This window comes from Vulpes vulpes, chromosome 3 (genome assembly GCF_048418805.1).
Source record: "Vulpes vulpes isolate BD-2025 chromosome 3, VulVul3, whole genome shotgun sequence".
NCBI classification, from domain to species: domain Eukaryota; kingdom Metazoa; phylum Chordata; class Mammalia; order Carnivora; family Canidae; genus Vulpes; species Vulpes vulpes.
The window spans coordinates 87,361,245-87,378,314 of record NC_132782.1 but is presented as its reverse complement, the minus strand read 5'-3'; the positions used below and the strand labels follow the sequence as shown (position 1 = coordinate 87,378,314).

Genomic DNA, 17,070 nt, shown 5'->3' with positions numbered 1-17,070 from the left:
GCTGTGGGCAGGGCTGGGAGCGCCAACCTCTGCGTCTTCAAGGACACAGGAGGTGCCCACCCCCCAGCCTCGCTTCTGCACTGACGGACACGTCCCGCAGCTCAGCAGCCCGACACAGTAGTGGTCATCTCTGGCCACCCACGGGGACAGCAGCCAGGACAGCCGACAAAGCCTTCGCCTCCCTCCACTGGCGCTGGCTTGGACGGAGACAGCCCTGCGGCGACCGCGGCCGCTGTGGGGCCAGGGCCCAGCTCCTGGCCTGGATGGTGGGCAGCACCGCCGCCAGCCGCTGCCCAGGACCGTGCACCACCCTCCCCTGCCCTTGAAATGAACCACTCCAGACAACGGCATTTCTCCGATTATAGCTTTTTCTCTTTTCTTTTCTTTTTTTATGAAAAAGATCACACAGAATTCGCCAACAAACAAAATTCCAAAAGAAACTTAAAAAAAAAAAAAAAAGGAAAACAGTAATTCCCCCAAAAAACAAAACCAAAGTCTGGCTTTTCCTTCCCTTAAGATTGTCTGGACGAGGCCTCCCGTCCCCCTGGAAGGCGCGGGGGCTGGTAAGTGCTCTCGGGGCCGAGCCGGGGGAGCAGGGGCCCCCCTCTCTCCCTTCCTCAGCCTCTTCTCTCCCTAACTGCTTCTCCATTCTGGGGGCAAGTACAGTACACCTGGGCCAGGGTGGTGGGCGGGCGGGGGTGCTCAGGACGAGGGGGGCCCGTGAAGCTGGGTGCTAGACACTCACAATCTAATAGGAAATAAAAAATAATATTCTGCACGTCAGAATGTGTTCGCTTTTTTTTTTATAATTTCATAGCTATTTTTTCACAGTTTTAAAAAGTTTATATTTATATATATTTATATATATTTATCTTTATATATATAATTAAAAAGTTGACTCCATTTAAAGGCGTATGATACAGGGGCGGGGAGAGTCTCTCGGTACAATAAAACTGTACAGGTTATAAGAACTGCCGCCTCCGGGCTGGCTGAGGCCGGGGCGGGAGGGCCGGGCGGGGCCGGGTCGAGGACTTCAGCACCATTGGGGTTGTATGTAGTGTAAGGGGCTGGACCGGGAGGGGTGGGCTCTCCCCAGGGCCTCAGGGCAAGCAGCCCCCCCGCCCTGCTGCCTGGCACCTGCCCGATGCTCTGGGGCTCCACCCTCACCTGGCTCTCTCGCTCGAGTCCAGGCCATCCTCAGGGGCAGAGGCCAGGCCCCAGGCTGGCGCCCAGACCAAGCCTGGCCTGATCAGTGAGGCTGGCGGGCATCTAGCCACTTCCCACTCCCCTCGCTGCCCGTGTCACAGCGGGAGGCTTGGGGCGGGCTCCGTGCTGAGGGGGGTCAGGCCCGAGGTGCCCCAGGGAGGACCTCCAGCAGCGGGAACCCCAGAGCGAGTGTCAGTCTGGTTCCTTGGAAACCACCCCCTCCCCCAACTGAGTCCCTGGTGGGCCTGGGCATCGGCCCAGAGGCACCGGCGTCCAGGGGGACCCAGCCTAGCCAAGTGCTTACAAGGTGCTGGAGGGAAGGCCCCTGGAGGGGGCCCAGCAGAGCCATACCCTGATAGCTGAGAGGAGCCCCATCCTGAGGGGCACCGAGGGGTTTGGGAGGGGGGCTGGAGACGTGTGCACATGTGTGCACACACGTGCATGCATACAGGCACACACATGTACACGCTCACACACGCCGAGGCGTCCAAGGGCACACCTGCATGCACACAGCCAACGCACATGGCCCCCGAGACGTGGCAGTGATGGTGAGGGCCCCCATCGGCCCTCGGGGCACAAGGCAGCTGGCAGGGTGCTGGGTGCTCAGCAGAGCACAGGCACGCCGTCGGTGGAGAAGATCATGCCTGTGGTGGGCTCGTAGGTGCCCGCGAGGTAGTACAGACCCTCGCTGTCCTGGTATTTCTTGGTCTTGAGCATCTGCTCATACTGCTCCAGGCCCACCACCAGGCACTTGTGCGACACGGTCTGCACGTCGTTCTCGTCCACGTGGGAGGACTGGTAGAGGGCGCGCTGCGGGCACGGTGGGCAGGTGTCAGGGCAGGTGGGGGGGCAGAGGGAAGACCCCCCCCTCCCAGGCCAGAGGGACCAGGGCAAACCTTGAGGGCAGAGACAGAGAAACGCCCCTCACCCTGACCCTAGAGCAGCCCAGAGACTGGGATTCTGACACAGACGGAGAGAGGCGCCAGGACAGAGCCCGGAAAGCCAACGGCCCCAAAGTATCGTGGGGACAGTGTGTGGCAGGCAGCAGTTCAGAGCCAGAACGAGGTTGGGGTTGGAGGCCTGGGCACCTCCTCCCTGCCCTCCACCATGTGCCCCTACCTCCATGAAGTCCTTTCTCTGGCTGGAGGCTCGCAGGGCCGCGGGGAGGCTGCGGCCGGACTTCTGGTCCCAGTGCTGCATGAGGGCCAGACAAGGGGCAGCGGTGAGCCTGGCCAGGCCCTGCCCCCGCCCAGCCGGGCACCCTGGCCTCCACCCCCGGGCTGGTCGGACCCTGGCCTCACCTGGCCCTCGTGGAGGCGCTTGCCCGGGCTGGTCTCCTCAGGGTGGTAGAACCACTTGACGCGGACCACCATGTTGCTGCCCCACGACTCCCACATGCTCTGGATGCGGCCGATGTAGGGCAGGTTGGGGCGGCCAGCCGACAGGAACACGGCGCAGTCCCCGATGCGGATCATCTCCTTGCCGCGCACGATGGCTTTGTAGAACAGCTTGCGGGCCTTGCCCTTCATGCCACGGCGCTGCGGGACACACCGTGTCAAGGGCCCCGGGCCCGCCCTGCCACCACCGGCCCTACCCACGAGCCCTGGGCTTCTGTAGAGGGCAGGCTGGGATGGAGGGGACCCCCTGCTTGCTCTAACTGGGGGAGCCTCCATCTCGCTGCACACTGGGTGTCCAAAAGGGGCTTCCCTGACATGCAGGACCCACAACTAAGAAGGGCTTCCATTTCCCATCCTGGAGGAGTGCACCTGCTGTCCATGAGGCTCGCGCAGCCGAACCCAGCAGTCCCCTAATGACCCCCAATTTCCAGACAGGGACAGTGAGGTCCAGTAGGGAGACAGGGCAGTGAAGCCCCGGGGCTCCCAGCTTCGCCTGTGGACAGAGCACAGGGCTCCTCCCACATGACTCTCAGCCATGTAACATCCCCTGGGGCCACAGGACACTGGCTGTTCAGCCTCATTCTACACCCCAACAGGTAGTGTGGGGCTGGGAGTCAGCCACCTGAGTGGCCTAACCAGGGGCGAGGGAGTGGGGGGCACGGGCCGAGGCTGTCCCTGAGACAATGTCAACCCCCAGGGGAAGCCCCTGACTTCGGTCAGCCCAGGGCCCACAAGGCCCAGCACTCGGTGCACATCTGCCAGGCCTGTGGTGTGCTGGGTTTTTCTTAGTCACTCAACAAACATTTCCTGGGCTGGCACTGGGACACACATGCAGGTCTGAGGAGGGAACACACCTGCCATCAAGACCCCAAAATGCACCTCAGCCCCAGGCAGCTCTAGGGTCCATCGCTGTCCCTGGGGGTAACCCCTGAGAGACCAGATCTAAGCAAAGTTCTGCTCTCCCATGGATGCAGAGTGTGATCTCCTAGAACCCAGATCTAAAACTCACTTTGCCTGTTTCACACGGGCTGCCAGCGGACTCAGACGAGCCTAAACAGGGGAGACTGCACGCTTGTTTCCCACCTTCTCCAGCAGCCTTTCTCTACTTTTAATTCATTGGCTCCCTGGTGGTGAAAGACTTTCTGATGTCCTTGTCACTGATTTTCTACAAACTGCTCAAATTCTTTTCAGCTCAAGGCTAAAAATAAATTCAAGGTGAGGTGGACAGCTACGATTTCTACATCAACTCATCTCTGACGGCCGCTATGTTTCTTAGCATCCAGTGGCTACTCCCCTTCTCACAGATCCTCCTCAATCCATATGGCTCCCCAGTGGGGCTGCTCCCACCCCTGCAGTGAGCACAGGACTTGGCCCGACCAATCTGAACATCCTGTTGTCCTTCTGGCATTGTGACTGGCTCAGAGGTGGGCTTAGCATCCAAGCCAAAGGCATTCCACCAACTACTTGTAAAAAGATACTTCCATGGGGATCCTCGGGTGGCTCAACGGTTTAGAGCCTGCCTTCAGCCCAGGGCGTGATCCTGGAGTCCCGGGATTAAGTCCCGCATTGGGGTCCCTGCATGGAGCCTGCTCCTCCCTCTGCCTCTGTCTCTCTCTGCCCACCCCCCGTTTCTCTGTGTGTCTCTCATGAATAAATAAATCAAATCAAAAAAAAAAAAAAAAAAAGATACTTCCTCCCTACTGTCACTTCTGAGATGGTGGAAAACAAACTGGAAGCTACAGGGGCTACATGCTGTCAAGAGGGAAGCGACTGTCAAAGCAGGAGACCGACACAAAGGTGGGAACAACTGAAACCTGGAGCGTGGACCCAGGAGTGAGTCTGAAGACAGCCTTTCAAACCCCTGGATCCAGTTGTACCTGAAGCTGGACACCCCTGGACGTTTCTGTCCACTGCAGCCCTGCACCCTGATGCTAACACGGGGAAGGGGCCAATCACAGTGGAGGCGAGTCAGCAAGAATGTGCCAGTCTTAGCTCCAAAGCTGCCACTCCTTGATGCAGCCCCTCAATAAAGCACCTGCTGGGACCAGAGCTCCAGGACACCCAGCAGGGAATGTCTGAGTGCAGCTTGTCAGGGAAGATCCCCACACGCTCAAATGTGCTGTCCTCAGCGGTGGCCTTGCCAAGAGGCTCTCATCCTGGAGCCAGCGACCTGCGTAGGCTGAAAGCCAGACAACCTATGCCCCGCAGGGTCCGAGCAGATTATCTGCACCAGGTCCAAAGTGGTGCCTCCACAGCAGGAAAGCCATAGGGAGAGCAGGAGCTGAGAGGGGCCCGGGGACTGAGTACTCCTGGACTCCCTGCTCTGCACCCCTTTTGAAGAGCCCTCTCGGGGGTTCTAACTGCTCCTGGTGGCACAGGGGACCCCAAAGAGCCACCTGAGACAGACACCCCCAAGCTGGAGTCATGATTCAGAACCCCCCTCCACTTTTCTGGCTTTGCTGTCGTACACCAGGGAACAACACAACGTAAGCCCCCTGGCAGCCTCCCCCACAAGTCATCGCTATCAATCCCAAATCCCTACACCTGCCCTGGCAGGAACTGGCAATGATGAGGGGGGAGGTATGGACCCAGTGGGGCACCTCCTCCAAGCCCACCTCGGGGGTAGCCTTGGGGGGCCTGGGTTAGTGGGCAAACCTGCCCAGGGGCATGGGGGGGACTGGTGACCACAGGGGCTGTTCCCTTCTGCACATGGAAGCTTCTTGGATGCCTGTGTGTGTGCATGGGCAAGCATATTTGTGCACACGTATAGATGTGTGCTGGCACGTGCCTGTGTGTGCACGTGTACATGCATGTTCATGTCCACATGTGCACACGCCAGATGGGCATAGGGTGGGCTGGGGGGGCTCCTTCTGGAGAATCCCTCTCTACAACAAGGGTGACCGAGTGGCCCTAGACCTGGGCAACCAGAATGCTGTCCCTCTGAAAGATGGCGGGCGGGTGGGCACGTGATCCGGCCACGCCCAGCAGATTCAACCCCAGATCTCTGTGGGCAAACACGGGAAAAAGTGCCTCCTGCCGGGGTTGCTTGCCTGGTCAGCGGAGGTCCAGGGCCATTCTGCTGCGAGGGGAGAGGACGGCTAACCATGAAGCCCACGCCGAGAGAGTCAGCCTGTGGGGTTCCGAGAGCCCTCTGCATGATAACTAAATGTCTGCCCAAAGGGTCAGGGCTTGTCCCTGCCTGTTTTTTTGCCTGTGTCCCTCAGAGTGGGGGAGGGTCTGGGCTGAGATCAGAGGGCAGCACTGCTCTGGGGAGGACACAGTTTTTGGACTCATCAAAGTGGGCATCCTTGGGTGCTCTGAGACTCAGGGGACCCACGTATAAAAGGGGATCTCCCCACACCGTGGCTGGGTAGACAGGAGGTGACGGAAGGACGGCAGGCCCCCGCCCGTGGCTACCTGGGTGGGCTTGCCGAACCACTTCCAGAGCTGCCTGGCAGGCAGGAAGGCGGCGATCTTGGGTCGGTTCTCCACGGACGGCAGGCGCTGCCGCTTGGCCAGCTCCTTGGTGGTGGGAAGGTGGACACCCTCTCTCTTCTTGGGTCGGCTCTTGGCCCCGGCCCCGGCCTGAGCCTTGGGCGGCATAGGCTGTGGCGGCTGCGGCGGGGGCGCCTGGGGCGGGGGCGCCGGTGCCTTCTTGCCCGGAGAGTGGGCCGAGGAGCGAGCCTTGCCTGGCGGCTTGGGCGCCTTGCTGGGGAGGGCTGGTGGGGCGGAGGGGCCGGCCGCGGGGGTGGGCGCCGCCTCGTCATCCGAGCTGCAGGAGGAATCGTCTGTGGTGGAGGAGGAGGACGAGGAGGATGAGGAGGAGGAGGAAGAGGAGGAGGAGGAGGAGGAGGACGAGGAGGAGGAGGAGGAGGAAGAGGACGAGGAGGAGGAGGAGGAAGAAGAGGACGAGGAGGACGATGAGGAGGAGGACGAGGAAGAGGAAGACGATGACGAGGAGGACGAGGAGGATGACGCCCTGGAGCTGGAAGCGCTGCAGTTCCGGCCACCGCTGCCCTGGCCCTCTTCCTCCCCCTCAGTCTCCGAGCTGCTGCTGCTGCTGCTGCCACTGTCACTGCTGCTGCCACTCTCAGACTCCTCGGCCCCGTCCTGCTCTGCCTGACCCTTGTCAGGGCTCTTGGGGTTGCCGGAGTCCTCAAACTCGTGCCCAGTGCCAGGCTCCTGGGCCAGGTCGCCATCCATGGGCTGGGGCCGGGTGGCCTTGGGCTCACTGCTGCCCGTGGCCGGAGGGTAGCTGCCCAGGCCCAGGAGGCCCTTGGGCTCCTGCCAGCCCCCAGCCCCCGGGTCCTCCCGCAGAAGGAGGGCCTCTTTGGCCTTCTTGCTTTTGGGTGACGTCACACCCTCGTGGTCCAGCTTGACGAGCAGCTCGGCCTCCTCCCCAGGCCTCCGGGTGCCCTTGGTGGCCGCCTCCTCGGCAGCCCGGGCCTTCTTGGGCTTGGGCCGGGTGGCGGGCATGGTGATGGGCATGGTGACAAGGGGGGCGGGGGCAAGGACCGCAGCAGGGGCTGGCAGCTCCCCAAAGGGCTCGGGAGCCGGGCAGCTGGTGAAAGTGGATGGCGCTGGGCTGGGTTGTGGGGGCGCTGAGCGAGCCTTAGGGGCTTTGGCCCGCTTATCCACGGGTTCTGGGGGGCTCTTCTTGGAATTCGGGGTACTGATGGGCTCCAGGGCCAACGGGGTACTGGGGACCTCTTCTGTTGAGGGCCCCTCTTCCAGGACGGCAGCTCTATCTAGAAGACAGAGGAAAGAGCTTAGGTGAGACTAGGGCCCAGGGCTCCTGAGCCAGAAAGTCCTGTTTCAATCCCGGCCCTGCCTGTTCCTGAACAGCGCCCGTTCTGGGCCCTCACATCACCATCATCCTACAGGTGGTGACCCCAATGGTCCCCAGCAGTGTTGGCTCTTGGCACTTGTCCCTGAACTCTGGAGTGAGCCACCTGGCTGAAGACCAACTCTGCCCCTGACGGATCAATGCACCTCCCAAAGCCTCAGTTTCCCAATCTGTCAAGTGGTCCAAGCGGCCCCACAGCCAAGTCCCCACAGAGGTATGCAGCCTGTCCCCATCTACTCCCACACCTGCTCTTGTGCCTTGGCTAGGACTGAGCTGGGGCCCACATACCACTCTTGGCCTTGGTGCTGGGTTTCCGCCCACGCCCTCGGGCCTTGGCACCAGACTCCTCAGACCCTGGCGTGCTCCCATCTTTGCTGTCCCCAGTATCTTTGCTGGTCTTCCGGCTGCGGCGCTTGGCACTTGGCACCAGGAGGGCTGGGGATGGCTCCGCACCTGCATGGGCAGGACAAACGGGGGCTCAGGGCTAGCTTTCCACTTTCCTAGCTGCCTAAGCATCGTCTGTCACAAGGGACAGGGGCTGGATCACCACCTGGCTGAGCTTGCTTGGCCTGCCTGAAGGGGCTGCGCAGTTGGGGAGTGTGGCCCCGTCTGCAGGGATGCCACTCAGGTGTCTACACACACAAAATATTCCACAGGGGCCCCTCGGGTGAATGGACTGGGTGGAGCTGAGCCAAGATCCCACCTTTATGGTTTTTATAATCCACCTGGAGGATGCTCAAATCCTACAAGTCAGGCAGTCCTCAGTCCAAGTCCTGGCTCTGCCCCTAGTCATGGGTCCCTGGAAGAGCCATTTCCCCCCCATGAACCTGAGCTGCTATTGGTCAGTCAAAGGGACTGGGATCTCCAGACACACAGAGCTGAGGCAGGAATTCCATGCTCTCGTGGACACAGGCATGGGACATTCAGTCACGGTGACCAGCCAGCCTCGATAGCCTGGGCAGCCTGGGGATGCAGGCCTGGGGAACCCCAGGAGCCCCACCCATGGTTTCTGCCATTTCCATCCCATGGGTGTAAATGGTTCAAACAATGGCCAGAGCCCGAGAGTTGGGCTCACAGGGCAGGGTCACCCTCAGCAGGGCAGGAGGACCACCACTCACACTGGATCTTATAGTCAGGAGGCAGGAGGCGGATGTGGGAGAGGGGGATCCTCCCTGTGTCCCCGTCATCAAATTCCACGGTGATCAGGTCCCCGTCATCCTCGAGGCCAAGCAAGCCTGTCGGCAGAGGGGCAGGGTCAGGGAGGCCAGCGGACCCCACTCTCAGAGGGGCACAAGGGCAAAAAGGGGAGTCAAAACGAGCAGGTAAGCAGCCCTGGACTTGAGACGTACAAGGGCAGGTAGAGACTGGTGTAGAACATGAGCTTCGGAGCCATGTGGTCCCAGCAGGAGCACCAGCACGCCCATTCCAGCATCTCGACTCACTCCCAAGACCCTCCCCGAGCCAACAGGGAGCTAGGGAGCACAAGGGCAGGCACCAGAAGGGACAGTGGGAAGCAACAAGGGGCTGGCGGCAGGTGGGAGCATGGCATTTCACAACCACCTACACTCGGAGGGCCCAGAAGAAGGGCACCAAGAGGCACCCAGCACCTCTGAAGGTAGGGGTCAGGGAATCCCAACACTGGACAGGCTGAGGGGATAGCCCTGGGGTGCAGAGGAGCTGGGTGGGTGACCCCCACCCCATTCTATATGCAGATGCCTGGTCTGGCCCCTAAGCACAGGCCGTGGGTGGTCTGGCAGCAGGCACACTGTGGGTGCTGGGACCTGAGGCCCCCACAGAACACTCCTGCCCACACACAAGGTTTCTGATCCACTTACTATGGATCACCAGGGCTGAAAGGACAGCCTCTTAGGAGAGGCAGACACAGACCAGAGAGGTCAGAGGAGGATGAAGAGAGAGCCCAGGACCCCAAAAGGGAATGCAGAACCCATGACAAAAGGGAGCTGGAGAAACCTGACATGGAAACAGTAGATTTTCAGAGATATTTAAGAAAATGTAACATGGATATAACCAAACATGATATGAAACAAAACAATATAAAAACAAGAAAATAGGACATAAAAAGTTCCCGGGGAAAGAAAGAGAGAAAGAGAAAGAGAAAAAAAGAAAAGAAAAAAGAAAGATAGATTGATTCAGAGAATAAGAAAAAGCTCTTAGGAATTTCTTACATGACAGGGATTTCAACAATTCAAGACAACGGAAGGATCAGAATAGCAGGGTTGGCCAAGGAAACCACTCAGAGGTGGAACAAAAGGGTGATGAAACAGACAGCCAGTAGGAATAAAGATACAGATGCTGTGGGCAGCACAGCTCAGGAGCGTGAGTCCCAGGGAGCAGCTCTCTGAGGGCAGCGCGGGCGTTCAGAACAGAGGACACTTGCTTCATCCAAATCACCAGCAATGCATACAGACACAGACACACAGACACAAACCCACATGAAATCCCAGATCTAGGAAGAATGAGAACATCCTAACAGTTTCCAGAGAGAAAAAAGCAAGTCTCCTACAAAGATGTGTTTGTAATCATGGCATTGAACTTCTCAGACAATTGGAAGCCAGATAAAAATGGACCAGTGACAGAAAATTATTTCCAACCTAGAATTTATTCCAGTTCTACTATCTCTAAAGAACAGTTTAGAATAAAGAGATCTTAGGCATGCAGATACTGGAGGGATTTACACACACACCCTCCCACTGCACCCCCCTATACCCTTTCTCAGAAAGCTACACAAAGATTCTCTAGGACGACAAGGGGAGAGAAAGACACAATGCAGTCCAGGAGCTGGAGAAAATAGTACTCTCAGAGGGATGACCAGGGGAAGTCCCTAGAGTGACCTCATCGTGGTTTGGGGAGACAAAGAGCTCTGGGGGACCTGAATCAAGATGAACTCTTACCACAGTAAGAGGACTTCCTGCTCAGTGCCCCCCACACTCCCACCTTCTGCCTTACGTGGATACTAGGTAGCCATGGGGTGCACTGTATTTGCCAGCTGGTCGGGTGGTGGCTGTTGCCTGTAATGTAGTGAACATCCATACCCCTATCTCCTGGGAATGCTGGGTCTGCAACAGCTAGGGGGAGCCCAGAGGGCATCTGTGGTGTCTGACACCTGTACCTACATCTTCTGGGGCTCCTGTTATTTTCATCTGCCTAGCTCCCAATCTCTTACTCTGCTAACAGCACCCCAATTTTCGCGGGGAAGCCACCGTCCCCTCTCTTAGTCCATGTGTGGAATTAGTAAGCTGACCTTGCTCGCTAGTGTTGGGGGTGAGACTCACAGCAGTCAAGGAAATGCACATGACCCACACCAGTTCTGCAGGCTCCATCCCGGGACTTATATGGAAAACGAGAGAATTCTCCCAATGACAGGATTTGTTAGGATTGTGGGATCTAGTCTCCAAGGCACTGAGCGTGAAGCCAGGCCCAGACGAGAGCAGATGGAGGGCCTGAGTCCTGAGGATGCTTGTGTGAACCATTCCTGAGCCTGGCAAGGCCCAGAGGCCCCAGAAATTTTCAGCTACCAGGAGCCAGCACAAGCATTCATGTTTCAAACAGTCAGGGCTGGGGTTCAAGTGACTCAAGAGGAAACGGGGGAATGCCAGGGAGGGTCTACAGGAGGGATGCCTCACCTCGGACCACAGTGCCTGGGTAGAGGCAACGATACTGCTGGCTCCAGTAGGCTGCGATTCTGGTCCCTTGTGGCAAGAAGCGAGTGGAGGCTGGCCTCACATCATTGATCTGGGAAAAGCAAAGGATTGAGCACCAGGGGTGGCGGGGAACAGCCCTGGCCCCCATCCTCCCGGCAGCCCCGCTGTCTGGCCCCTCACCGCCTCCTGCAGCAGCTGCTCCAGACAGTAGATGTGGGGCCGGTTCCCGCGCTCACCCTCCACCACCACGCGGTATCTGCAAGGCCATGGCATGTGTGGAGTGGGGTGATACAGACCGTGGACCTTCCCAGAGAGACCCCTGCACCTCAACTCCTGGCCCAGAGAGTACCAGCTCAGCCTCCCAGACCACCCACGTATGATGTCAGAGCTTGGGAGTTTGCTGATGCCCTATATAAACTTGGGGAGTCTTTCCCCTTCTGGGTCTGCTTCCTCCTCTGTACAACTAGGGGTTGCAGGTCTAAGCACATACTGGGGGCTGCCGTGCCCGCTCAGCCCCCTCAGAGAGCACCACCCTCTCAGGGTCATTCCACGGGTTCTACGGAGGAGCTGCAGCTCAGAGAAGCAAAGCTACCTGCTCACAGAGGCCCGGCAAAGCATCCCGGACATGGGACTGGGTGAGGGTCTTTGGGCTCTGAGCCCGGCGCTGGCCCCTGCCCAGGCCCCCAGGTCTCCACTCACATGTCTGGGGAGTGCACTGTCTGTACATGCCCAGCATACAGCAGCTTGTCATCCATGGGGATGAGCACACGCAAGCCGTCCTTCAGCTCATCCTTGTCAATGATGCAGGAACGTGGAGCTGTGGGGGTTGGCGAGGAGGCAGGGCTGGAGCCAGGGGGCAGCAGGGAGACCCGCCCTCGCTGCCGGAACCTCCCTTCCCCCAGGGGACAAGGCATAAGGCTGCCTGCAGGCAGTTTGTGCCCTGTGTGTGTGTGTGTGATTGTGTGTGCATGTGTGTGCCCACTGGTGGGCCCAGAGGCTGCCTGCAGGCAGTGTGTGCCGTGTGTGTGCGTCTGTGTGTGTACAAGCCCATGTGTGTGCCCACCGGTGGGCCCAGACAGACCTCATGCAGGGGCACACGGTGGGGCCATGAGCAGCCCCTACTCTCCTGACCCAGGCCTCTGGAAAGATCCCAAGTGGGTAAAGACCAAGGGTGACAGCCTACATGTGCTGCCCCTCCTCTACCTCAAAGACCACCACCCTGAGGCTTGAGCATGAGGCTCCAGGTCATCAGCCCCACCACCACCACTTCAGCCATGCATCCAGGACTTTCCATTGGCTTGTTCTCCACCTGGGTTGCCATTCAATCTGGTGGAAGCCAAACCCCTCTAGCCAAACTTCCCAGCGAGGCTGTCAGTACTCATTGCTCCCGCCCCTCCTCATCTGTCCTCATCCCAAAGCTACCTCTGCCTCTGGCTTAAAAGCCACCTGCTTCTAGCTCCCTCAAACAACATGCTCCTCTGTTTTCCTCCTCCAGGCTCAGCCACACTGTTTCAGGGCCCTAGGCCCGCTCTTCCTGTCCTGTGGGACCTTGAACCCGGCCCTGCGCTGTTGTGACCAGGCTAGAGAAATCCAGACAGCTCACTGGGGTGGACAGAACAGCCAGCCTACCTGTTCATCCCTGGCTGCACCTACACCCCTGCTACAGCCTCACCGTGGGTGCAGTGCACTTCCCACTCCTTCACGCTGAGCATGGCCACATGACTTACTCTGGCCAATGGCACAAGAGTAGGAGTGATCAAGTGCTGATTCCGAATCTGGGCCTGAGGAGGCCTTGTCAGCTCCCACTTGCCCCTGTGGGCCTCTGGCAGGATGGCCACAGGAAGAGCATGCAATGGCTCACCCACTAGTCCAGGAGCTGAATGGCCACAGAGCAGAGCCATCCCTGCATCAGAGGACCTCTAGCCATCCCACTGTTGTGGGAACAAACCCAGCTGAGGTCAGCCCATCTGCCCTGCAGATAACTGAGACACAACTACCTCTTGCCATTTCCCACTGAGCAGCTGTTTGTTACACAGCAACAGCTGAGTGATACTCCCCCGATCATGAAGTCCCTCAGCCTGGTTCATCTTCTTGCTCCATATCTGCCCCACCCAATTCCCATCCTCAGTCTCTCCTCTAAGCTCCTGGAGGAGATCCCTGGGTCCAAATGCCAAGCATACATGGCTTCCCTGGGATGTCCTCCAGGCACCCCAGACTCTAGCAGGCAAAGCATGGCACAGGATCTCAGCCTGCTCCCTCTGTGCCCACCCTACCACCTGCCGTCCTCACCCCTTATCTGCTCACATCACACAGCCCACCCCAGAACCCCTCTCCCCCTCCCAACATGGCCAAACCCACCCCATCTTCCTCCATGCTGTCTATGGCACTACAGCCCACCATCGTTTGCTGGGATCCTCACAAGGGCCTCCTACCTGGACTGCCTGGGCCCCTCAGCCCCCCCCCCCCCAATCTGTCCTCTACAAAGCAGTCAGAGAGCACTTATCAAAACCAATCTGACTGTGCTGATCTTCCACTTACAACCTCTAACAGCTTCTTATTTTCATTAGGGCAAAGACTGAAAGCCTGGATCATCTGCCTCTGCCTCCTCCCCTACTCAGGGCTGTGCTCCTGCCCCCCACCAGCTTACTAAACCAGAATTAAACCAGACTCCCTCAGTTTACCACAGATACCATGCGCCGACCTCAAGGCCCTTGCACGTGCCCACTCCTCGTGCTAGTCAGCCCCTGCCTGCTGCTTTCCTCGGGGAAACTTCTGCAGCCCCACACTGCAGGCCGGACCAACACGGCGTTGCTAGGACTTACCTGGAGTTAGCGGCCGCTCCACGGCCCCACCACGAGGCAGGTGCTCATCCTCAGAGAAGCTCGAGTCCTGGTTGGGCTCGAAGTCCTCCTCAGCAGCCATGCTCTCCATCAACTTGCTCACAGCTCCCCCCTTTCCCCGATTCTGGGGACAGAGCACAACAGACCCTCAGCTTAGGCCATGCCATGCAAGTCCTGCCACTTAGGACCCTCCCTGGAAACTGGGGTCATCGTCAGGCTGCAGGGGCATCTCCCACATGTGCTAGCTGGCCTCACTCCAAAGGCCAGAGGGAGAGCAGAATAAGCCTACACCCCAGATGGCCAGGACTGCGTGTGCTGAGGCAGCACCTCCAGACAAACAGTGGGTTCTGAGGAAGAACAGCTTGGCCGGGGGCTGGACAGCGTTGGGGGGTGGGCACACCCAGCACATCCCCATCAGGGAGGGGGCTACGGGGACCTCACTCTTGAGCACAGAAAGCCTTACCTCCTTTTTCACCTCCTTCCCTTTGGCCTTGGCTTTGCTCCTCTTGGTGGTGGCCGGGGAGCTGGTATGGGGAGCCCGGGTCTCGGGGGGCAGGGCGGGAACACGGGGCGGCGGTGGTGCGGCCCCTGAGCCGGCCTCCTTTCCCTTCTTCTTCTGGGTGAGGAAGCCACACAGGTGCCATCAGAGGCTATCCTCCCCCACAACTTGCCTCTCCTGGGAGAGGAACAAAACACCTCCCCCTCCCTTCCCGCTAGTATGTTTGTTCTTAATCTTAATTGTTTTATTACTACATGTCACTTGCGTAAAAAGAAGAAAAAAAAAAGTACCAAAGTGCATATAGGTGCAACTTCCTCTCCAATGTACCCTATCATGTACACAGTACTAACAAGAATCACCAGTGGCTGCCTGGTGCATCCTTCCAGAACTTGCCACGTAAACACACAGGCTATGCAGAAATAGTATTTTTTTTTTTAAGCACAGATGGGAATTTGCCCAAAGTCCTGCTTTGCAACTTCTCCCCCAAGAATGTCTTATATACACAGAGGCTGCCTCACTTCAGCGGCTGCTCACGGTACAGTTCCATGTGCGTGTGTTGGGCAGGTGCACAATTCGTTTAACCACCCTCCAGGAATGACTGCATAGGTGGCTCCACTTTGCTCTTTCAAGTGATGTCACAAAAACAGGGCAGGACCAGCTAGTTCCAAAGGCACGTTCTTGGAAGGAGGAAGCAGAACCATTCACCTGACTCCAGGGCACCCCAGCAGCGAGGGGAGAGCCAGGCCCATCCTAGCTCCAAGCACCCCCAACCCAGGGACGGTAGGGTGAAGGGGTTGCTCCCAGACCCTGCCAGCGGCCTGGAGACTTCTGAGTGCACCAGCTTTGTTCGGCAAAGCACTGCAAACAACCTGGCTGTCCTGTGACCTTAGGGAAACACTTAGGGATCGCCAGATCCAGTGACAAGCTTTTGGGCCAGCGGCCGAGAGTCCCATTAGAGGAAGAGGCGGCGGCGGGAAGAACAAAGTGGGGACACTTGGTGCAAGAAGCAAGCTCAGGCTTGCTTGACCCAGGGGTGATGAGCAGGCAGTGGAGACGAGGGCGGGGGTGTGTGTGTCACTTTATGCTTTTTAAAAGACACATTCCTGAAACAAAACAACCAAGTCAAGGGACCCGAGGATGTGGGAAATGAAGAAACATAAAAAGACAATACTGGGCAACATTAAAAAAGACCACAGCGGAAGTCACGGCTTCCTACCAGACACGTAACATCCACAGCACACAGCGTCATGAGGGGCAAGGCAGACACTCAATAATTATATTTCTTGCATCGGATGCATGCCTTAATCTTGTTCGCATTTCTTTTTTTTTTTTTTTTAATTTTTTTTTTAATTTTTTATTTATTTATGATAGTCACAGAGAGAGAGAGAGAGAGGCAGAGACACAGGCAGAGGGAGAAGCAGGCTCCATGCACCGGGAGCCCGACGTGGGATTCGATCCCGGGTCCCCAGGATCGCGCCCTGGGCCAAAGGCAAGCGCCAAACCGCTGCGCCACCCAGGGATCCCTTGTTCGCATTTCTGAAATCAGAAGGCATCCTGGGGGTTGAAGGAACGGCTATGATGTGGTTCTGTTGCCTTCTCCTCCAAATACCTACTGTAAATACATAGCCCGTCCTACAGCGCCTATCTCTGCAGCTGTGTCCACGGGGGCAGGCCAGGGACGGCAAAGAAAGTTCTGAGTGGACTTGAATTTTCGCCCTTTTCTTTCTTTTTTTTTTCCCCCATCCTTTTCTGTATCCTCCAAATCACTGTTATGATCAGACAACACTGATAACTTTCCCATGGACCAGAAGGCCCCTTTCTGGGAACCTAATTTTTCTTTCTTTTTTTTTTTTTAGTAAGAAAGGAATGCCAGGGGCGCCTGGGTGACTCAGTCGGTTGAGCATCCGACTCTTGGTTTTGGCTCAGGTCGTGATCTCAGGGTCGTGAGTTCAAGCCCCATGTTAGGCTCTGTGCTCAATGTGGAGTCTGCTTGGAATTCTCTCTCTCTGTCCCTCTGTCCCTCCCCACTGCTCTCTCACTCTAAAATAAGTAAGTAAAAATCTCAAAAAAAAAAAAAAAATTAAGGCTGATGGCAAATGGAAATGTACAAGTCTAAAAAGAATACAAACATTATCTCACAAAACTATGAAGAGTGGTTGCCTCTGGGGTGATTTTATGGATATCTGGTTTCTCCTCTTGTTGATAATTAGCCTGTTCTGTTCTAGTCTTTTACTGTATCATCAGAAGGCTGGGATTGGGTGAGCCCTGATCTTCTCGCCCATACACGGCACCGTATCTTGGCAAAGGGCCCACAGGCAGTAAGGCCCAGGGGGTGTTCAAAGCTCAGCTTGGATGATCGTGTTAGCTGCCATGACCATGGAGGGGTTATAAGGCCACCTGTAAAGTGCATTTAATATGAGTAAGCTACCTCACAGAGTCTTGTGATACAGGGACATGGTAAGAAATATATACTTGGGGGACACATGGGTGGCTCAGTGGTTGAGCAACTGCCTTCAGCTCAGGATGTGATCCCGGGGTCCAGGATGGAGTCCCACATTGGGCTCCTTGCAGGAAGCTTGCTTCTCTGCCTCTTTCTCTGTGTCTCTCATGAATAAATAAA

General features: G+C 57.5%; 1 protein-coding gene across 6 annotated transcripts in view; it reads right to left on the bottom strand.

Annotated features, from left to right (window-relative positions):
- Positions 1-350: 350 nt before the first annotated feature.
- TNRC18 (trinucleotide repeat containing 18) overlaps positions 351-17,070 on the bottom strand; it is an 88,467-nt gene continuing 71,747 nt past the window's right edge. For all 6 annotated transcript variants that reach the window (XM_072753215.1, XM_072753217.1, XM_072753216.1 and 3 more), the window contains 11 exons: positions 14,415-14,567; positions 13,934-14,075; positions 11,811-11,928; positions 11,292-11,367; positions 11,094-11,202; positions 8,568-8,684; positions 7,738-7,902; positions 6,021-7,351; positions 2,508-2,744; positions 2,326-2,400; positions 351-2,016 (listed from right to left, as the gene is read on the bottom strand). In XM_072753215.1, the coding sequence (XP_072609316.1) occupies positions 1,810-2,016; positions 2,326-2,400; positions 2,508-2,744; positions 6,021-7,351; positions 7,738-7,902; positions 8,568-8,684; positions 11,094-11,202; positions 11,292-11,367; positions 11,811-11,928; positions 13,934-14,075; positions 14,415-14,567 (2,730 nt within the window). In that variant the 3' untranslated portion in view covers positions 351-1,809. The remainder of the gene's footprint in view (positions 2,017-2,325; positions 2,401-2,507; positions 2,745-6,020; positions 7,352-7,737; positions 7,903-8,567; positions 8,685-11,093; positions 11,203-11,291; positions 11,368-11,810; positions 11,929-13,933; positions 14,076-14,414; positions 14,568-17,070) is intronic.